This window comes from Dasypus novemcinctus, chromosome 10 (genome assembly GCF_030445035.2).
Source record: "Dasypus novemcinctus isolate mDasNov1 chromosome 10, mDasNov1.1.hap2, whole genome shotgun sequence".
In the NCBI taxonomy this organism is placed as follows: domain Eukaryota; kingdom Metazoa; phylum Chordata; class Mammalia; order Cingulata; family Dasypodidae; genus Dasypus; species Dasypus novemcinctus.
Window position 1 is genome coordinate 14,969,338 of NC_080682.1, and position 23,299 is coordinate 14,992,636.

Genomic DNA, 23,299 nt, shown 5'->3' on the forward strand with positions numbered 1-23,299 from the left:
TTTTGCTTTCCTTCTAGTAATATACATGACTTTAGACTTTCCCTTTCAACCACTATCAACCCGAAAATATCTCTGCTGGTTAAAAACACCATGATATGCTTTCAGCATTTCTATTCATTTGTAAAGATTTTCAAACAAACTTTTTACCAATTCTACACAGATTAATACTCAGTTTTTCATTTTCTACACTCATTCTATATTCTAGTGACCTATATTCTAATTATTAACTAGATGAGTTTACACAATATATTTAGTTCATAATAGAGCGATCATACAATATTTGTCCTTTTGTGTCTAGCTTGCTTTACTCAACATAATGTCCTCCAGGTTCATCCATGTTGTCATATACTTCATGACTTTATTTCTTCTTACTGCTGCATAATATTCCATCGTGTGTATACACCACAATTTGTTTAACCGTTCATCAGTTGATGGACGCCTGTGTTGTTTTACCGTTTGACAACTGTGAATACTTGATGTTATGATCATCGGTGTGCAGCTATCTATTCATGTCACTGCTCTCAGTTCTTCTGGGTATATACCTAGTAATGGTATTGCCAGGTCACATGGCAAGTTTATATTTGACTTCTTTAGGAAGAAAGTCCTCCACAGGCCAAAAAGTCCTCCACAGTGGCGGTACTGTTTTACCTTTCTACCAATAGTGAATAAGTGTGCCTATCTCTTTACATCCTCTCCAATACTTGTAGATTTCTAACTTTTTAATAGTGGCCATTTTAATAGGTGTGAAATGATACCTTGTAATTTTGATTTGCATTTCCCTAATCACTAGTGATATTGAACATATTTTCACCTGTTTTTTTCACCATTTCTTTTTCTTCTTTAGATAATTGTCTATTCAAGGCTTTTGCCCATTTTTTAATTGGGTAGCTTGTCTTTTTATTTTTGAAATGTAGTATCTCTTTTTTAAAAAGATATATTTAATTATTTATTCACCCCCCCACATTATTTGCACTTGCTGTCTGCTCTCTGTGCCTGTTAGTTGTGTGCTCTATGTCTCTGCTCATCTTTTTTGTTTTTGGCGGCACCAGCGGAAACTGCACCTGGGACCTCCCATGTGGGAGGGTGGCACCCAATCACTTGAGCCACTTCTGCTCCCTGTTTTTTGTGTGTCTCATTGTGTCTCCTTATTGCATCATCTAATTGCACCAGGACACCATGCCAGTCCATCATTCAGCTCTCTGTCTTGCCAATCTTCTTTAGGAGGCACCAGGAACCAAATCCATTACCTCCCATTTTGTAGGCAGGCATCCTACAACTGCTTGAGCCACATATGCTTCCCTGTAGTATCTCTTTAGATATCATGAATATTAAACTTTTATCAGATATGTGATCTGCCAAATATTTTCTCCCACTGAGTTGGCTGATTTTTCACTGATTTGATAAAGTTCTTTGAGGTGAAAAAGTATTTAATTTTGAGGAGATCCCATTTATCTATCTTTTGTTGCTCATGCTTTGAGTGTAAAGTTTAAATACACTGCCGCCTACTGCAAGATCATGTTTTCCAACCTTTTCTTCTAGAAGTTTTATGGTTGTTGCTTTTATTTTTTTTATTTTTATTTTTTTTCAAATTCTACTCAACTTATTCATTTAAAAAAAATATTACATTAAAAAAATATGAGGTCCCCGTTCACCCCCATCACCCCCACCCCACCACTCCCCCCACAGTAACACTCTCCCCCATCATCATGACACATCCATTGCATCTGGTGAGTACATCTCTGGGCATCGGTGCACCCCATGGCCTGTGGTCCACACCATAGCCCACACTCTCCCACATTCCAACCAGCGGGCCATGGTAGGACATACAATGTCTGGCAATTGTCCTTGCAGCACCACTCAGGACAACTCCAAGTCTCGAAAATGCCTCACATCTCATCTCTTCCTCCCATTCCCCACCCCCAGCAGCCACCATGGCCACTTTTTCCACACCAATGCCACATTTTCTCGATTATGAACCACAGTAGTTCATGAATAGGATATCATTAAGTCCACTCTAATCCTTACTGTATTCCTCCTTCCTGTGGACCTTGGCTTGGTTGAGTCCATTTGACATCTCTGTCAAGACGGGGCTTAGATTCCACATGGATACTGGATGCAATCCTCCTGATTTCAGTTGTAGGTACTCTAGGCTCCATGGTGTGGTGGTTGACATTCTTCAACTCCATGTTAGCTGAGTGGGGTAAGTCCAATAAATCAGGGTGTAGGAGCTGAAGTCTGTTGAGGCTCTGGGCCTGGCCATCATATTGTCAGTCGAGATTCAAATCCCCTAGATATATCTTAAACCCCAGCACCAACTACAATTCCAGTAAAGTAGCATGAAAGGCTTGTGAAAAGAGATCCCATCTAAGTCCAGCTCCATCATGCAGAAACACCAGCTCCAAAGAAGGGCCCACTGATATGGCAGTGAACTCCATCTGCCATGACCATAGAACTTGTGGGTCTCTTTAGCCCTCAAAAGGACCAATACCTGGGGTTTTATCTACTTTATCTGTCTCAGAGACTCTGCTCAGGTGTGCATAAGGGCAATCCTTCTGACAACCTCCAGACTCTTATTTTAGAGACTCATAGCCATATAAACTCATTTGTCCTTTCCATTTCCCCCTTACATTAGGTCAAACAGCATTTTAAACTCCTGTTATTATATGTAGACAGGGATATTCTGCTGGTCCACGTTGAACCTTTAATTCAAAGTCATTTTCTAGTTACGTCATCAACTGGTACTTGGTAGTGATCCCTCAGTGCCAGGGAGGCTCATCCCCGGGTGTCATGTTCCATACTGGGGGGAAGGCATTGCATTTACATGCTGAGTTTGGCTTCGAGACTGGCCACATTTGAGTAACATGGAGGCTGTCAGGAGGGAACTCTTAGGCACAGTGCTGCTCTAGGCCGTGTTCTTATTTCAGGTGTATAGGCTCACAAGCATAGTCATTAGTATCAGGGGCTCACTGTTGGACCTTCATTCCTTCCTGGTCCTTGCCGTTGCACCTGGGGGACTTCTGCTGCTCCCCTAGGGACCACGACAGAGCCCCCCCTGGCCAGGAACCCAGTACCCCCCCCCAGCTGTTGTTTTTAATTGTTTCCACTATGAGTATATCCAAACATTTCCATGCACCCTGGACACATGCCCTGTATGGACACATGCCCTGTATAACTCCCTGTCAACTATATGTCCCCTGTCAATAACATCCCATACCAGTATTCCTCCGCTGCCATTGTTGAACCACTCTGTGATCCAAAACTTCCTGAAAAGTGAAGCCCAATATAATGTCAGGTTCCCTTACTAGTAAAATGGAATATAGCAATGAGTTTAAAGGTTAGATATAGAATACATATTGATTTGGAAAAATTCTACATCCTATCTTTTTCTTTTCTTTTTTCCTAATTATTGAGCTTCTCTTCACAAGAGCCCTAAATCACAGTAATTCATATATACAATATACAGTACTCCCACATATCCATTATAAAACCGTTTCCCTTCCACAGCGATAATCTTTTAACTTATTCATATCATATTTACTGAAACTGATGTACAGATAATTGAGACAATAGCTTTCAAACAAGGTAACATTTGTGTTTACATTGTGGTTTATACTTTAGGCTATACAGTTTTCTAAATTTTTTAGTTATCCTATGTTTTATATTATGGTTTACATTATTAGTCTGTCGTCCCCTATATGTTTTTGGTGTAATATTACATGTTTTATATCTATCCTTGTGTACTCTTGTGAAACACTTCTTTTGCCCTCACATTTACTTTGGTTCCATCTATTCTATATCTATTTCCTCCTCCCCTTGGGGCCCACAGTGACAGTCAATCTTCATTTCTTGAGGAGCCATGTTCAGAGATACTTGCAACAGTGTTGAGGGCTTGACTTGCTCAACTGCCCTAATGCCCTGGGAGCCGCCCTTTCTCGTGAGAGATACAGTTCCCTCTATTTGATGGCATTAGTCCTCCCCAGGATGTGGATCTACCTTCACTCTCATTTTATGGGTCTCTACCCAATGGTATAACCCACTCTGGCAAAATGAGCATTCAGATATTCCCTAGGAGTCTGTCCTGCGTCAGATTATTCCCTTTGAGTATCTTAAACAGGTAACTTTCCTAATTATATTTTGAAAAGGTTTTCTCAGCATTATACTCTCAACCAACACCTGACAATCTCCTATGTTCGTATGTTGCCCCACCCTCCCCCCAATTTCTTGGGCAATATTACTCATCCGCCCATCCCTAGCCCCCCTCAAGCCCGCAAAACCCCACCCAAAGGTAACCCTATGCCATTTTATCCCTTCCTTGTACATATACTTACCTCCAGCTTATCATAGATTTCACCCATGTAGATGTCAGCTTACATCCTTCCTCTACCCCCCAATTTCCTGTAAGCCTATCTTCCAGTCTCTCGCTCTCTGAGGCAGCTTGGTTTACTTATTTCATATCATGGAGGTCATGTAGTATTTGTCCTTCAATGCCTGGGTTGCTTCACTCAACATAAGGTTCTCAAGCTTCATCCATGTTATCACATGTGTTTGTAGTGTGTTTGTTCTTACAGCCGAATAGTATTCCATTGTGTGTATATACCACATTTTATTGATCCACTCATCTGTTGATAGGCATTTGGGTTGATTCCAACTTTTGGCGATAGTGAACAATGCTGCTATGAACATTGGTGTACATATATCAGTTTGTGTCCTTGTTTTCAGTTCTGCTGGGTATATACCCAGCAGTGGTATTGCTGGGTCATATGGCAAATCTATGGTTAGTTTTTTGAGAAACCGCCAAACTGTCCTCCAGAATGGTTGGATCCTTCTGCATTCCCACCAGCAGTGGATAAGTGTTCCAATTTCTTCACATCCTCTCCAGCATTTGTATTCTTCTGTTTTTTTCATAGCTGCCAATCTTATGGGAGTAAGATGGTATCTCATTGTAGTTTTGATTTGCATTTCCCTGATAGCTAGCGATTTGGAGCATTTTTTCATGTGCTTTTTAGCCATTTGTATTTCTTCTTTGGAGAAGAGAAGTGTCGGTTTAAATCTTTTTCCCATTTTTTAAATGGGTTGTTTATCTTTTTATTTTCAAGATATAGGAGTTCTATATATATGCAAGTTATAAGTCTCTTATCAGTTATATGGTTGCCAAATATTTTCTCCCATTGTGTAGGTTCCCTTTTTACTTTCTTGACAAACTCCTTTGAAGTGCAGAAGGCTTTAATTTTGAGGAAGTCCCACTTATCTATTTGTTCTTTTGCTGCTGTGCTTTTGGTGTGATGTTCATGAAGCCATTTCCTATTACAAAGTCTTGTAGATGTTTCCCTACACTGCTTTACAAGGTCTTTATGATCTTGGCTCTTATATTGAGGTCTTTGATCCATCTTGAGTTGATCTTTGTATAAGGTGTGAGATGGTAATCCTCTTTCATTCTTCTACATATGGATATACAGTTCTGCAGGCACCATTTGTTGAATAGGCCATTCTCTCCCAGTTGAGAGGGTTTGGTGGCTTTATCGAATATTATATGGCTATATATATGAAGTTCTATATCAGAACTTTCAATTCGATTCCATTGGTCTGTGTGTCTTTCCTTATGCCAATACCTTGCTGTTTTCACTACTGTAGCTTTGTAGTATGTTTTGAAGTCATGTAGTGTATTCCTCCAATTTCATTTTTCTTTTTCAATATGTCTTTGGCTATTCGGGGCCTCTTTCCTTTCCAAATAAATTTCATAGTTAGTTTTTCTAGTTCCTTAAAGAAGGCTGTATTGATTTTTATTGGGATTGCATTGAATGCGTAGATCAGTTTTGGTAGGATAGACATCTTAATAATATTTAGTCTTCCTATCCATGAAGAGGGAATATTCTTCCATTTATTTAGGTCTTCTTTGATTTCCCTGAACTGTAATTTTCTGAATATGGGTCCTTTATGTCCTTAGGCTAAGTTTATTCCTAAATATTTAATTCTTTTATTCATGATTGTAAATGGAATTTTAAAAATTTCTTCTTCATCAGGAATATATAGAAATGCTATTGGTTTTGATATATTAATCTTGTATCCCACCACTTTGCTGAACTTGTGTACTAATTCTAGTAGGTTAGTTGTGGATTATTCAGGATTTTCTAGATATAGGATCATATCTATATCCAGATATAGGACCAGTGAACAGTGCAAGTTTTACTTCTTTCTTTCCTAGTAAGGTACCTTTTATTTCTTTATCTAACCTAATTGCCCTAGCTAGAACTTCTAGCACAATAGTGAATAACAATGGTGTCATTTGACATCCTTGTCCTGTTCCTGATTTCAGTAGGAAAGCTTTATTAGTCTTTTCACCATTTGAGTACAATACTAGGTGTAGGTTTTTCATATATGCACTTTCCTTTAACAAGAAATCTTCCTTTGATTCCTATCTTTTTGGGTGTTTTTATCAAGAAAGGATGCTGCATTTTGCTGAACACCTTTCCAGAATCACTTGAGAGGATCATATGATTTTTCTTCTTTAATTTATCAATGTAGTTTATTACACTAGTTAATTTTTTTGTGTGTTGGACCACCCTTGCTGGGATAAAACCCACTTGGTTGTAGTGTTTAATTTTTTGATGTGCTTTTATATTTGGTTTGCAAATATTTTGTTGATGATTTTTTCATCTATATTCATTAGAGATATTGGTCTGTAATTTTCTTTTTTCATAGTATCTTTATCTTGTGTTTGTTATTAGGGTGATGTTGGTTTCATAGAATGAGTTTGGTAGTGTTCTTTGCTGTTCAGTTTTTTGGAAGAGCTTGAGCAAGACTGGTATTAAATCATCTTTGATTGGTAGAATTTACCTATAAAGCCATCTGGTCCTGGGCTTTTCATCTTTGGGAGCATTTTGATGACTGTTTCAATCTGGTTATTTGCGATTGGTTTGTTGAAGTCTTCTATTTCTTCTAGGGTCATTGTAGGTGGTTCATGTATTTATCGGAATTTGTCCATCTCATCTACATTGTCTAGTTTTCTGGCATACAGTTGTTGAGAGTATCCTCTTATGATCTCTCTTATTTCTCCTGGGTATGTGGCAATGCCCCCCTCTCATTTCCAATTTTATTTATTTTGTCTTCTGTTTTTCATTGTAGTCTAGCTAAAAGTTTGTCAATTTTGTTGATCTTCTCAAAGAGTCAGGTTTTGGTTTTGGTGATTCTATTTTTTTTTTTTTTTTTGTTCTTGAGTTCATTTATTTCTGCTCTGATCTTTACTATTTCTTTTCTTCAGCTTGGTTTGGGATTAGTTTGCTGTTCTTTTTCTAGTTCCTCCAGGTGTGCTGTTAGAACTTCAATTTTAGCTCTTTCTTCTTATTTAATATAATCATTGAAGGCTAATACATTTCCCTCTCAGCACTGCCTCTGTGGTGTCCCATATGTTTTAATATGTTGTATTCTCATTTTCATTTGTCTTAAGAATTTACTGAATTCTCTTGCAATTTCTTCTTTGACCCACTGATATTTAGGAATGTGTTTTTTGATCTCCATATATTTATGAATTTTCCTTTTTTCCATCCATTATTGGTTTCTAGCTTCATTCTGTTATGATCAGAGAAAGTGTTTTTTATAATTTCATTCTTTTAAAATTTATTGAGTCCTGTCTTATGATCTAACATATGGTCTATCCCAGAGAAGGATCTATGAGCACTTGAAAAGAATGTATACTTTGCTGTTCTGGGATGCAATGCTCTATAGTTGTCTGCTAAGTCTAGTTCATTAATCATATTATTCAAGCTCTCTGTTTCTTTATCCCCTGTCCATATATTCTGTCCAATACTGAGAGTGGTGTATTGAAATCTCCAACTATTATTTTAGAGACATCTGTTTCTTCCTTCAAATTTATCTGTATTCTGTATCCTGTATCTTGTCAGGATGTTTGGTTTGTTCCTTTGGCTGGTCCATGTCTTATTGTTTCCTAGTATGTGTTATAATTTGTTGCTGATGTCTAGGCATCTGAATATGTTGGTGAATTTACCCTGATGGTCAATTTTTCTCTCTTGCTTAGTTTTCCCCACACCCCACAGTTCTTCTTTGAATTTTGGCTCAACTTATCCTAAGTTATTAAAATTGCCCACCTTAAATTATCAAAATAGGGCCACTATAGGACTCACGAATGCTTTTCTCCCAGGGGCTTAAGAAAGACCAAAAAGCAGTTTTCCTCTGTGCAATTTCCTGATCGGCCAGCAGATGATGAGCACTGACAAACCTTTCTCCAGAAGTATATTGTTCAACCTGGGCTTTCCAGTGTTTTTTGTCTGGCCAGAGCTGAGATTCAAATGAACTCTGGTAGCTGATTCACTGAAGAAAAGCTCTCAGACTCACTCTCCCTCTTCCTTGAAACAGTTAATAGGAAGTCCTCTCTTCCACTCTAAGTCAGCTGCTCTGAGCCATGGATTTTATCCAAGCTTAATGTAAGGGACGGGAGATTTTCCCGGCTTCCGCAGTGGTTTAGTAACTCATATTTGTTAGTTTGGCCTCTTTGTCTCTCTGTTCTCCACCCTCCTGAGAATTATGCAGCTGGTCAGCTGCCCTCAAAGCAGGTCCCCTGGACAGCTTTTGGCATTTTCTCCATTGTTTTTGTGAGAGAGTTGAGCCCTGCCTGCTTAGTCCAACTCCATCTTCCCACAACCTCCAACTTTTTGATTAACTTCATGCTTCCTAAATTATTCTTATATCTAATGAAATTTCATAGTAATGTTAGTAATTGGAGTGAACCCTCTCTTTTTTTTTTCTTAACATAAGAGGCAATAGAAACTTAACATTTCATAATTTTTTGCATTTATCCTCCAAAAATTTATGTAAGCTTCTAGCGACTCAGACACAAGGCTGACTCCTTACTGATTCTTTACCTCTTACCAAATAAAACTGTTATCTCTAGAGTCAGTGCACATATTATGACTTACCATGTTCCATGAACGCGTCTTCTCTAGTATTACTGCACAGGTTCCTGAGGAGATATACTGGAAACGAAAATAACATTAATTAATAACCACTCATGTTTATATATAAACTTGAAGAGTATGAGAAAGCTCAAATGCTGTAACACAAGGAAGCTCATCTAAGTTCTTTATTGGGAACACTGAGAAAATCATCCAGTAAATAATTCAAGGGTTCTCTATTACAAAAGTGGCCAAAGCCATAAAGTCCATTGTCAATAATGTAACACATGCACTGGAAATGGAATGTAGGGGTACCTTGAAATGACTTTATGGGTTAAATGGAGTATCAAATTTTACTTGGTTTTTAACAAACATAATTTATTGTGCTCATAAGGTGAATTACATCAAAATATACATAGGTAATGAACTTACCACTAGATAATACTAAAGCCTGGCAATTTCATATATAAGTACATTTAATGCAATATTAAAATATTTTATTTATAGAATAGAGCATTGAAAAAAGTTTAACTTCAATTTACATTATTTAAATATAAGACTTACATAATGTCTTCTATGAGTAGCTTGTGCTGAGACTTTCCATCATTTCCTGACATTTGTTGGAAAAATGGTAGTTTATCAGAAATTAATTTTTCTCCTTGTTCTAAATTTTATGAATGCATGAAAACTTCCTGCAGTACTAAAAATGAACTATTCAGTGGGTAGTAAGTGACCAGGAAAGTTTTTACCCAGAAAAATGTGGCCCTTAATATGTCAATACTAACTGGTGTTTTGGAGTCAGAATGATCTAAGTTTGAATTCTTTGCACTTACTTTCTGTGTGACTCAGGAAAAACTACTTAAGCTATAACTAAGCCTTGCTATTCTCATTGTTAAAGTGGGGATTAATATTTCCTACCTTTCTGTTTTGCTTTGTTTTTGTTGTGATAAGTTATATATAAAATAATTTCCAAAATTATTTATGCTCCTCTTGCTCCTACTGCTTCCACCTAAGGCTGAGAACTATATTTTCCAGAATTCCTTTCTTTGTATGGTTCCTAGGTACAATTGTCAAGGTAAAAATTCTAGCCGAGTCTGATGGCAAACCAGAAACCATTTCTGTGAGAAGGCCATAGTAAATAGACATAGTAACAAAGGCCTTCTGTTTTTCTCTTTCCTCTGTCCTTATTCCAGTTTGTCTTACAGAGGCAGAGCTCCCAGAGGAAGCAGTTTCCAGATCTCTCCATAATCTTCCCTTTATAACACCATAGCCAGGCACCTAGAGCTTCTTGGATTGAACTGCAACTTCCAACTTGTACACCCATGCCAATGCCTTAGCTGGGAGGATGTAGTGGCTCTTTATCATTTTGCAAGTCTCCTTTCCACATATACTCTTCCCTAGGAATACCCACTTTAGTGTAAGCTTCCAGTCTCACATTAATTTCCATATTACCATAAATATTGTATGTGTAGTGGCCCTGCTTTATTAACAAAACCCTGAAGCCTAACAATCATCTTACCATAGGGTCCCAAAGTGGAAAAATTCTAGATGTTATTGATTTTTCTTTGTTTCTGTGGTATGTTCTACTTCCACATATCTTATTTGAGATCCTTTCTGGATCTTTGGTCAAAATGAGTTCTTTGTCTCCCAGCTACTTACTTAGACATTCTACATATAGCAAGAGAAGACTCTGTTCCTCTCCAGCATCCTGGACTCCTGCCACTTGAGATTCTTGTTCTAGGAAAGTTGCCCAGAAAATCAAAGCATAAAACAAAGCCATCAAAAAGAAAACAATCTCCTACTAGGACATTTTTTTCTCTCTTAATCTCAAGCAAAATCACAGTCAAAATAGAATTGCTGTAGCTATTTATTATGTGTTGCAGAGGTCTGCTCACAAAATGCAGACGCTGAGGCACATATAATCATCCTGTAGCTCTATTTCTGACTGATAATCCATGAAAGAAAAGCAAGTGGTTATAAAGCAACAGGGTTTTCCAAATAATTTACCTATTGAGATCATCAACTGTTCCAAAGGGCTTAATTCCCAATTATGTAGGGCTCTGAAGGAAGGTTGAAGATATGAAGACCAGTTAATTGGATATGTTAGGGCAATATGAAACCTTGATTTTCCGGAATATGACTGTTTTCTAATATTCCAATTTTTTTCTCTTTTTTAGTTCATTCACACTCATTACCCATGGCTGATGATGTCCAAGAGAATACTCGTGGGTCACTTTAAATAGATGGATCAAAGAATACATCTTGAGAGAGTAACATATAGATTAACGCCATATGACAAAACTGATCCATTTTCTTGAAGACTGGAGGAAAACATTTCTCAAGGAGAGGAAATGCAAAGGATTTAAAGAAGAAAAATCTCAGTATGTTTAAGGAACAGAACAAAGACTAGTATCCCTGGAACACAACAAATGAGGGATCATTGCTCCATGTAACCTGGTCCTGCGATCATTTGCTATCCTTCAGCAGAACATGCTTTCTATTTTCTTAAAAGTTAAGTACAATTTGAAAATTTTAAATGTTTACTTGCTTGTTTGCTCTAACTCCTCAACTAAGAAAGTAGAGCTATGAAAGTAGAGGCATTGTCTATCTTACTTGATGTGTCTTGTTCTTGGTTTTATTCTGTTCCCTAGAACAAATCTTGTAAACAGTGGCTGTTTAATATATTTCTTTACTGAATAAATGAGAGCATAATTTAAGTGATACTCTTAATTTTAGAAATGCAGTTAACCAACCTGTGGAAACCTCTTTGAGTACATTCCATATGTTCTCCTGATTTATGCTTTCAGGTTTCCTCTTCAACTAGACCCCAGATGATAGAGGCCATAAGAAATGAGTATCCCATGGGGGAAGTGGACTTGGCCCAGTGGTTAGGGCATCTGTCTACCACATGGGAGGTCCGCGGTTCAAATCCCGGGCCTCCTTGACCCGTGTGGAGCTGGCCCATGTGCAGTGCTGATGCGCACAAGGAGTGCCATGCCATGCGGGGGTGTCCCTGCATAGGGAAACCCCACGTGCAAGGAGTGCACCCCGTAAGGAGAGCTGCCCAGCGTGAAAGAAAGTGCAGCCTGCCCAGGAATGGCACTGCCCCCACGGAGAGCTGACACAACAAGATGACACAACAAAAAGAAACAACAGATTCCCATGCCTCTGACAACAACAGAAGCAGACAAAGAAGATGCAGCAAATAGACACAGAGAACAGATGACCGGGGTGGGGGGGAAGGGGAGAGAAATAAATAAATAAATAAATCTTTAAAAAAAAAAAGAAATGAGTATCCCATGAAAACTCAATGAAGATGCCTTCAGGCTATTTGGTGTGTGTATGAATTATATATAGATTCCAAAATTTATACAGAAAAGCAATGTAAGAATAGCTAAGTTACTAATTATGAAAAACAAGATTGTGGGCTCATTCTGTTAATACTGGTACTAATTTAATGCCATAGTAATAAAGATAGTATAATACTATAAGAGGGTGACCCAAAGCTAATAAGCAAATGAAAGTACTCAACCTCATTAATCATCAAGGTAATGCAAACCAAAACCACTAATTAGAATGACTAAAATTAAGAGAACAGATAATTCAAAGTACTGCTGAGGATATGAGAAAAAAGTAATTCTTCTAGCCTGTTAATGGAGTTGTAAATTGGTAGAACCACTTTGAAAAGTTTAGAATTATCTACTGAAGTTGAGTATGTGCATGACCTAAGACTTAGCAATTTCACTTTTGTGTAGATACCTAAAAAATACAGCTGCATATGATTAGCTAAAGGCATGAACAAGAGGTTTATAACGTTCCATATTGAAAATATTACAATATCCCAAACTGGAAGCAACCCAAATGTCCAACAATTCACTTAAGTAAAGAAATTGTAGTACAGTTGTGCAATAGAATATTAATAAGCAATAAATAATTGTATGACAGTAATAATAAAGATGAATTTCACAGTGATATGTTGAGCAATGAAGGCAGGCATAAAATACTGCATACTGAATGATTCTATTTATATTTATGATATTAGAAGTCAGGTTAGTGGTTAGGGTAAGCAGGAGAAGTTACTGATGGTAAAGGAGCATGAAAGGAACTTCTGAAGTTAGAAGCAAGAAATGTTCTGGGTTTTTGACCAGAAACACCGATGTATTATTATTATTTACTTTGGCATAATTGAGGTGTACAATTATGAGTTTAGTCATTTGTGTATGTATATTTTATTTCAACATAAAATTCTTTATAACAGGATGATAATAGCACCTATCACACAAAAATTCTCTCCCGCTGCCTTAGATTATTCAGAGATTTAATATATAAGCTAGAGTGTCAAGGTCATCTCACTCTCAGCTTTTCTTCTGGATGTGTCCTACATTGAGTGGCAAAAGAGATTTTTCTCTTTCTTTCATTAAGATTCTGACCCAATGATTTAGTAATCCTATGCAAGTATTAGTCACTATGAAGTCTTCCTGTCCCTGTTGGAAAAAGTTTCAAGGAAAATGTTGGCAACATGATGTAGAGCCAGAATCAAGATTTCTATGAAGATCTCAGAAAACATCTTGAAAATAGAGAAGACATTTTGTAGGAATGAGAAATGACATCATGACAATGGAAACATTCTTGATTCTGAATAATATCCATCTTATTCTGTCAACCAGTAATTCTTTCAAAGGCTTTTTCTCCCTTTATCCTCACAATTTTTCAGGCTCATAAATGGACTGAGAAAACACTTATTTTGTTGTTGATCAATTAAAAAATGTCTCTGATATGAAATAACAGTTTGTAACTTAACTAATGTTATTTGTTTTTATTCTTACATGTAGCAAAATGCTTAGTGAAAATTAATGGTAAATATATGTTTCTTGAATAAAACCAAAATATGTATTAATCTGACAAAATAGCAGTGTCAGAAAATTTTTCTGAAGTAACCAAACAAAGTCAACTAGTTTCAAATACTACTTTCATATAATAACTGTGAAGAAATGTGACCATTTTTACAATGGCAAACTTGTTCATACTATTTTAAATGTTAATACAATTGATGTATATGTTTTCCATTTAAGTGTTGTAGCAGTTTGATATTATTTATGAATTCCAAAAATAGATATTGGATTATGTTTGTAAACTGGTTTATTCCTCTGGGCAGATTTACATTGTATTAACTTTAGAGGTTTCACTTTTACTTGATTAAATTATAATTAGGGCTTTGATTGGGCCACTTTCAGTAGGACCTGGAGTCCCTGCCCCCTTGATGGGCAGGGACTCACAGAGAAAACTATACTGGCAGAGGAGTCAGTTGGAGTTTTGATCCTGGAGCCTGGGATGTAAGCACACAGAGAAGGAGATACCTGAAGAAAGAGAGAAGGCTCTGTTAGGCACGGCAGAGGCCCAGGGAAGAGAGATGAGCTATTTGCCTGACAGTTTACAGCTAGCCTTGTGGAAAGAAGAGGACAGCTGGGCCCAGAGAGAAATGAGCCCCGGGGAGAAACAAGACTTGTCCCAGCCTGCGGCGAAGATTGGAAGAAGCTGGAACCATGGAGCCTTGGGAGGAGGAGGAAAACTGAACCCTTACAGACATCACCCACCATTTTGTGTCAACACATGGCAAAAGTCTCTGGGTAAGGACTCTTTAGGGCCTTGTAACTGTAAGCTTCTACCCCAAATAAATACCCTTTATAAAAATCAACTGATTTCCGGTATTTTGCATCAGTCCCCCTTTGACTGACTAATACGTGTTTTTAGTTTTCTGATAATTTCTGAAAACTCCTTAGAACCTATATATGTTGCACTTTTAAATTGAATTCAGTCCATTTGTTTTGTCTGAAGTACTGTAGTAACCTCCTGTACTCTCTCTACTCTTCTCAAGTCCAATCTATTGTTATTATTAGAGTGATAGTATTAAAACAAATCTAACAACTATGGTACTATCCTCAGTCAGAATACTTTTTGTCCAGGACTGTTCAACAGAAATATAATGCAAGGAACATATATATACATTTAAAATTTTCAATACTACATTAAGAAAAGTCAAAAGAGGTAAAATTGATTTTTTCTTCTTTTTTTCAGGAGGTACTGGGGAAGGAACCCAGGACCTCATACATGGGATGCAGGCACTCAAACCACTGAGCAATACTTGCTCCCCTGATTTTAATGATATAGTAACACTATATATCCAAAATTTCATTTCAATATAGAATCAGTATGAAATTATTAATATATTTTTAATTCTTTTTATTTATACTAAGTCTTAGAGATCTTGTATACTTTACATTTAGAACACATCTCAGTTTGGTCTAGTCACATATTCAGTCGTCAGTAAACATGTGTGGCTAGGGCTTCCATATTTGATTCCATACAACTCTAATCCTTGATCATCTCTTCTGTATTTTCTCTCACACGTTGATCTCATTCTGTCTTGTAATTAAAAAATATCACTCTGTCAATGACTCCTAAATATATATCTTAGGCCTAGCTCACTCTTCCTAACTCTAGATTAGATGAATTTCTGTAAACTCACAGATCCATGAATGAGAAATGAATGCTTGCTTGTAGTTGTATGCCACTGAGTTTTGTGGTGGATTTTTACATAGGAATAGCTTACTAATATATTTACTTCAATGAGGCCTACATCAACCATGCATTTTAAATGATACTCTATATCCTTTCACCACTTTTTCAGAAATTTGAGTCTTCTTGCCCTTCTTTACTTCTTTTTTTTCTTCTATAGTCTTATCATATTCTAAAACACTACCCCCTAGTAGGAAAAAGCTCTTTGTAGGTAAGGATCTTTGTGTCATTTGCTATAGTATCATAAGAATAGGACCTGGGACATTGTGGTCCCTTAAAAAGAGTTGACTGAATAACTAAACATCAATGTATTCTTATTATAAAGAAATTTTCCTGAGGATTTTGAGGGGGAAGTGGAGGATCATGGCACACAATAAAATTTACTTTAGAAATTTCTGTGTATATCCTGTAAATTCTTCTTAGGCCAATAGAATTCAAAGATTTCAATTTTTCTTTCCTATACAAGTCCTACATATCCCATTCTTTCCCCAGCACTTTTTCTCTCATCTGGCTTGCCTCTTGTGAGTTGTTGAATAATCACTAACCATTTTCTGTGTTTCCAAAATGGCCCTTGTGAATCTTAGCATTGATCCCCATTCTCAAGAAGCTTGCCAAAGTGGCACTTTAATTTATTAGACTCTCTAGTGAGAGAATTTTACTGCTAAGAATCTAAGATATTTTTTGTAATGTATTTCTTTTTGACTAGATATAAGAATGAGTACTTTGAGAACAGGGCTGTGCATTCTTAGTGTTCTATCTCTGGTACACTCTTTGGCTTAGAAGCAGTCACTAAGTACTAATGAATAACAATTAAGGATTAGATTATTTACTCACAAATATGGGTGACCAGAGTGGGTATCCCACTAGTATTGTGATAGGAATATAGCCTTTTTGAAATACTATCCTTTGTGAGAGTAACAATTCTGTCCAAATCAGTCCCAGGCAGTAATGGATCACACCAGTCATTATTTGCATGGCCTGGTAGAAAAGAACACCATCATTTATTACTCATTATTACATATTTCAGTTTACCCTTTGAAAAGAATATGTATCAAAAAAAAAACCCACAGTGGAGAAGGAAGGTGATGACCTAACAAAACTTCAAGATTCCCAACCCTAAACTTAGATGAAAAATAGTTGCACATACAGTGACTATTTACATATAGACTAAAAGTATATGAGGTGTCCGTTTATCTGCCTGGTTCAATAGGTCAGACAGCATGAATTCTGGAGCCTTGAAAAAACGACCTTCATCAAGACTCCTCAGTCCTTGTCTGGCCAACAGTCCCTACCTGCAGGCACAGTTCTTCTGTTCTACAGGCAAGTGGACTTTGTGATTCTAACCCCACCTACCTTTCTCTCATCCTTCCATACCTGGCATTTGGACTTTGCTTTAATTCCTTTGGTTCTGCCTATTCCTATGACTTGTATCACAGTGCTGGGCCCTTTATAAAAATGTGTGGAAGAAGGATAGTGAACCCTCAGGATTCCTGGTTTTCTATAATTCTTCCCAGGGACAATTGCCTGGTCTGGGGCCTGAGATAATTTCTGCCCAGTGAAACCATTATGATAGATTCTGAGTCATAGAAGAAGAGACATTAAAGCCTGCTACTGAGGGCCCTCTAAAATCTCATTTTAGAGCTTTCAGTTGGATTCAGGTGTGCCTTCTGCCCTGAGTCACAGCTAAATGCTTCACCCACCCTGCCCTCACCCATACCCCCACCCTGCCCCCACGGTGGGTAAATGTTAAGTTTGAAAAACTGAAAGAGAGCTATTGGAGATCAGAATCTAGCACCTCTTCCCTTACTACAATCTGATTTTCCACAGTACCTGGGATTCTGACAGCTTTTCTCACAGACCTTCTTAAACGGACAACTTGTACTTGTAATTTATGATGGGCTTCTGTTTCTGAAGTGGCTACTTGGTGGTGCTATTCTTTCACTTTGGAGATTACTGTGACCTCTAATCAATACTAAACCATGCATTTTGTGGCACTTCTGACAGGTTGTGGCAGAAGGAAGAGTCAAGGGAGATTTGGGTGGATAGGACTTTGCCCACTACTGCCTTGCCTAACCTGGAACCCACTGACATTCTCTGAAGTCTGAGTTTAGTGATGGATGCAGGATTTTAAAAAAAACAAACCTTTTTATTTTGAAATAATTAGATTCACAGCAATTTGTAAAAACAATACAGAGGCATCTTGGGCAACCTGAGCCCAGTTTTTCTCAAAGGCTACATCTATTCTACGACATCAGATCTTGGAATAATATGTGTGTAGAATTTTGTGCCACTTTACTACATGTGTAGATTTGTGTAACCACCACCACAACCAAAATATTTCATCACTGCAAAGATCTCCCTTGTGCAATTCCTTTATAGTCACACTCACCAACTTCCTTCCCACCATCCATGTCTCCTGGACACCACTAACATGCTCTCCTTATGTATTGTTTTGCCATTTCTTTCTGCATAGAATATCACGTCATCTGCAAATAGGGGCTGTTTTATTTCTTTTAAAAAAACTTTATTTCTTCCTTTCTAATCTGTAACCTGTTTATTTCCTTTTCTGTCTTGTTGCTGGCTAGGACACCCAGTATTAACGCTAGTTAAGTGTTGTGAGAGCAGACATCCTTGTATTACTCCTGATTTTAGCAGGAAAGAGTTCAGTCCTTCATCATTAAGTATGATGTTAGCTATACATTTTTGTTTTTGTACATGGTCCTTATCAAGTTGAGGGAATTCCCTGGAATTCTCATTTTCCTGAGGGTTTTTTATCATGAATGGACTTGAAATTTGTCAAATAACATGGGCTTTTGGGTTTTGTTTCGTTTTTTTTTTTTTTTGCATCACTTGATATGATTGTGTGATTTTTTTTTTCTTAAGTTTTGAATTACTTTTCTTAAGTGGTGGATTTACTGACTCTCAAATATTGAACAAGACTTGCATTCCTGGAATAAAACCCTCTTAGTCATGATGTAAAAGTTTTTTTTAATATATTGCTGAATTGTATTTGCTAATAATTTGTTGATGATCTTTGCATTTATATGCATGAAGGATATTGGTGTGTAGGTTACTTCATTTTTTTTTTTAAGATTTATTATTTTTTAAAATTTTATTTATTTCCCCCCCTTGCAGCTTGCTTGCTGTCTGCTCTCTGTGTCCATTCACTGCACATTCTTCTACATCTGCTTTTCTCCTTTTGTTGCGTCATCTTGTTGCATCAGCTTTCCACGTGGGCATGGGCCGTCAGCTCTCTGCGTGCAGGTCAGCTTACCTTCACAAGGAGGCCCTGGGATGCGAACACAGGGCCTCCTATGGATGGGAACCCAATTGACTGAGCCACAGCTTCTTCCCAGGTTACTTCATTTTCATTGTTTTGGTCTTCTTTTGTTATCAGACCTATAAAATTAAGATAGGAAATGTTCTCTTTTGTTTTCTGGAAAAGACTGTGAACCACTCTTAAATCTTCTTAAAACGTCTGGTATAATTCTCCAGTGAAATCTTATCTGAGCGTGGAAATTTCTCTTTTAGGAGTTTTAAAATTATAAGTTCAACTACTTTAAAAGTTATAGAGCTATTCTCATTATCTATTTCACATTGAGCATGTTGAGGTAGTTTGTGATTTTGGTAAATTGATCCATGTTATTTAAGTTGTCATATTTATGTATTTATAGTTCATTGTATTCTCATTATTATTTTGAGATCTGCAGTATGTAGTGGTATCCTTTCCTTAATTTCTGGTGTTATTTATTTCTTTTCCATTTTCCTTCTTCTTCAGTCAACTAAGGTTTGTCAATTTTAATGAGTTTTAAAAAGTCAGCTTCTTGTTTCATTCACTTTCTATGCTCTCCCTTTTCAATTTGATTGCTTTCTACTCTAGTGTTACTATTTTCTTCTTCTGTTTGCTTTGGGTTTATTTTACTTCCTTTACCTTCCCTGTTTTTAATATCTTTCCTACACTTACATTGAGAACCACATCAATGTTGTATGTTTTGCTTCAACCGTCTAACATAATTTTACCAACTCAAGAAAGAAAGAGTTGTATTTACACATATTTTTACTCTCTCCATTGTTCTTTTTTTTTTAAAGGCCAGTAAAAAGAATTTATTTGGGAAATGGGGGAAAGAACAGAGTTTGCTGAGAAATGGGAGAAAAAGATGAAATACACACCAAGATTTGATGTGAGATCCTCTAGGCAGAGAGAGCCTGTTCTCTTTCCTTTCTTGATGTTTCAAGATATCTTTTATCATTTCCTTTCTGCTCCTAGAATTTATTTAGCCATTCTTTCAGAGTAGGTCTGAATTTCCTCAGTTTTTCTTCATATGAGATTGTCTTGATTTCCCTTTCATTCCTGAAGAATATTTTTACTAGATGTAGCGTATGGTTTGAAAGATTTCTTCTTTCAATCCTTGTAAAAGGTTGAGTCACTTTATTATGGTCTCCATAGTTTCTAATGAGAAATCTCTGACATCCCAAAAGTTTTTCCTCTGTAGAGATGGTTCTACCTCATTGTTTTGCAGGTTTAGCTTTTTCTTTAGTTTTCAGATATTTGGTTATGATGTGTCTTATCATAAATTTGTTTGGGTTTATCTTGTCTGGGGATTGTCCAGCATCTTAAATCTGGAGATTTCTGTCTTTTGCCAAATTTTGGGAAATTTCATCCACTATTTTTTTGAATACTTTTTCAGCCTTGCCCTTTATCATTTCCTTTCAGGTCTCCATTGTTACAAATGTTAGATGTTTTCTTAATAGCCCACAACTTCCTGAGTTCTGTCATTATTACTAATTTTTTTAGATTATTCTCTCTGCTGTTCAAATGGGTAATTTTTATTAATTTTATTCAAATTATTATCTCCTCTATATTCTCCATTCTGTTGTTGAACTTATTCATGAGTTTTGAAGTTTTTACTGTATTTTCCAGTTCTAAAATATCCATTATATTCTTCTTTAAATCTCATTTCGTTGCTGAGGCTTTCTGTTTTTCATTTGTTTGAAACATGTTTGTATATACTCACTGAACCTTTTTGTTGTTGCTGTTGTCAGCTTTCAAATCCTTGTCAGATAACATCTCTGTCATCTTCATGCTGGCATCTGTTGACTGTTTTCATAGAAGTTGAGATTCGCCTGGTCTTTATATGTTGGTGCTTATAAATGGCATCACAGTTCTTTGGGATATTATTTTATGACTCAGAATAGCACTTATGTGCTATCTTATGTTTCACCTAATATTCTCTGATACTGTGATGGGAAGGGCCAGAAGAAAAAATCTTGATACTCCCAGATGTGGGTGGAAGGCATACTCCCTGCTCAATGTCTATTGACAGCCGGTATAGGGAAGACTTTATTATTGTTGGGGTGGGATGTCTTCATGTGCTCCAGTCGGTTTCTGCCTTGACACCACCCCGGTGGTTGGAGGAGGGTCACCTTATTTTATTCCACTGTGTGGCCTCTACTGTTATTGCGGAAGCAGTTGTAGGGGTTCATTACAGTTGGCAGGTGGTGAAAGTTTTAACTTCTCACTTATCCTTCTCTGGCTGCCTTCTTACAGCCAGATGGTGGAATCTAGGTTCCCACATGGCCTTTTCTTAATGACATGGGAGTGGGGTCTCAGTTTTTACTCTGGTGTTTGACTGGAGTAGGGTTCTACTGTTGAAAGTCTTGCAAGGCTTCCCCTTTCATGGGTCTATGTCTAGAGAAAATAAGCTTTTCTTGGGGACTTTTTTTGCCTGTGCTCGTTAATATTTCTGGGTTGCAAACTGTTTGGAATAAATGAGGTAAAAAACAAAAACAAAAACAAAACCAGGAAATTCACCACTGTTTCATTCCTTGTCTTGCAAATTCCCTAAGTCTTCTGCCTCTTTCTCTGTACCTTTCAGAGTCTTCTTACATTTGTCTAGCGTTTTCAGCTGCACCAGTGATAGCAATAAGGAGAAATATATCTACTCCAGCTTCCCAGAACCAGAAGTTAGAATGCTTTATTGGATGAAATGGGAGCTGAACTCTTTGTGCTTTTAAATAATGGTGGATCTTGGCAGAAGAACAGTATTGTGTCCAGTAACAGATCTATTTACTCTAGACACACTTCAAATATTCCTACGCAATTCTTAGGACATTTACATTGAAAGAGGGCTGTGTCATATCTTTAATACCATAGTATTGGGAATGAGAAGAAGAAGTGTTGCCTTTCCTTTTGCTTTATATAAGTCTTTCATATGGTTATGGCAGAGGATCAGGTTGACCTTAAATAAGTGGAAGCAACAGTTGACTTGAGATGTTAGGAATTTTCCTTTACCAAGCTTTAATCCTGCTAGTTGGACTCTAAATCTGGTTTCATCATCCAACAATAGGCATGAGTAATGCAAAAGGATATAACCTATGAGATTTGATGGGGAGTGACTGTGGTGAAAAGTGTAGCATGTATGGATATGATGTTAAGGGCACAGCATTATCATGACCACCATCCACAAAACTGTATAGTGTTCAGCCTCCCTGAATATACGTCCATAAACTAACCACCTCATTTAGGACCATGTAATCAGCTTAACTTAAAGTAATTTATGTATACTAAAGTAGGATTTTCTATCCATTTCTGGAACAACAAATAGGTTGTGATGGCATTGGGTTATTTAAATATGATGATAGATTCATAATCTGCTTTATTTAATTTTAGCCTGAATTATAGCTTATATATTCAGGCTGCAAGTTGAACATGCAGATGCCAAATAACAATTTCAGGGCATTTTCATCAACTCTTTTCCACTTGGAGAGTTCATAATAGAAATGTTGAAATATCTTCCTTTTACATTTGGAAATTGCAACAGTATAGTCATTTATTTATTCAATTAGCATTCAGTTCTTACCCCCAACATTCTTGTTTCCTCTCTTATCAACACTGGACTTGCTGGCATTTTCACAAAGATGCAACAGAAAAATGAAAGGATAGAAGTTTTTCTTTGCTGTTGAAAAATGTGAAGACAGTAATTATTTTTTCAGTTGAGATATGTAAAGATGTGATGGACATCTAATTCTACAGATGCTAAGTTTTCACTACTTTTCAATCTCCTGAGGGATGTTTCTATATCACACCATTGAAATTACTATTCTGATGAAATCCAATAGTTACTTTTCAAATGGTTTTGTCCCTTTGCTTAATTTAGACTGTAGGAAATAGTATGTTTTGGCTGCCCTGATCTCATCAATTCCCTTTTCTGTAGAGGAATTAGCAATATAACCACATTTACAGAGTGAGAAAAAACTGAACTCTTTGTTCCATGATTTGTTCTCTTCCTTCCTGTTGTTTCCTTCCAAATTAAAGTATGTTTCAGGGGTGCCTGAGTGGCAGAGCTTTTGCCACATGCCTACACAATCAGCCAGAGAGGCTGGAAAATAGTATTATACCTGCAATTTGGAAATATGGCTTCACAAACTAGAGACCTATACAAATGCTGGGAGAGTGCTCAATAACAACTCACGGATAACTATCATTAGAAGGTGGATAACCTTTGGGATTTCTGCATAACTCTTATCAGTCCTCCATAGCTTCCTATCTAATACATATAAGGATTATTCCTTGATCCTAGCTTCACTGGGCTGAGGGTGTGCAAGTAACTCAAGCTGGGCCCATGATACACTATTTCCCAGATCATCTAGAATTGTCTCATGATGAGGAGGTACCAGCTTAGGAGCAGTATCATTGTCATATTCTGTCCTATCCGAGGGAGTTATTAAGAAAGTAAGTTTTGAGAGGGAGATTAGAGAGGCCACCTGGAGAAATGCAGAGATTCAATTCCATTTTTTTTCTGAAACCTGCCTGCCGT

General features: G+C 37.0%; 1 protein-coding gene across 4 annotated transcripts in view; it reads right to left on the reverse strand.

Annotated features, from left to right (window-relative positions):
* The window catches only part of LOC101412349 (membrane-spanning 4-domains subfamily A member 12-like), a 37,633-nt gene that overhangs the window by 13,603 nt on the left and 731 nt on the right, over window positions 1-23,299 (reverse strand). For 2 of the 4 annotated variants that reach the window (XM_071217995.1, XM_071217996.1), the window contains exons 3-5: window positions 22,343-22,438; window positions 16,317-16,460; window positions 8,931-8,987 (exon numbers count right to left, since the gene is read on the reverse strand). In XM_071217995.1, coding sequence (XP_071074096.1) covers window positions 8,931-8,987; window positions 16,317-16,460; window positions 22,343-22,390 — 249 coding nt within the window. In that variant the 5' untranslated portion in view covers window positions 22,391-22,438. Of the gene's footprint in view, window positions 1-8,930; window positions 8,988-16,316; window positions 16,461-18,756; window positions 18,882-22,342; window positions 22,439-23,299 lie in introns of all 4 variants that reach the window. The other 2 variants (XR_011649900.1, XR_188960.5) reach the window with 2 other exon arrangements.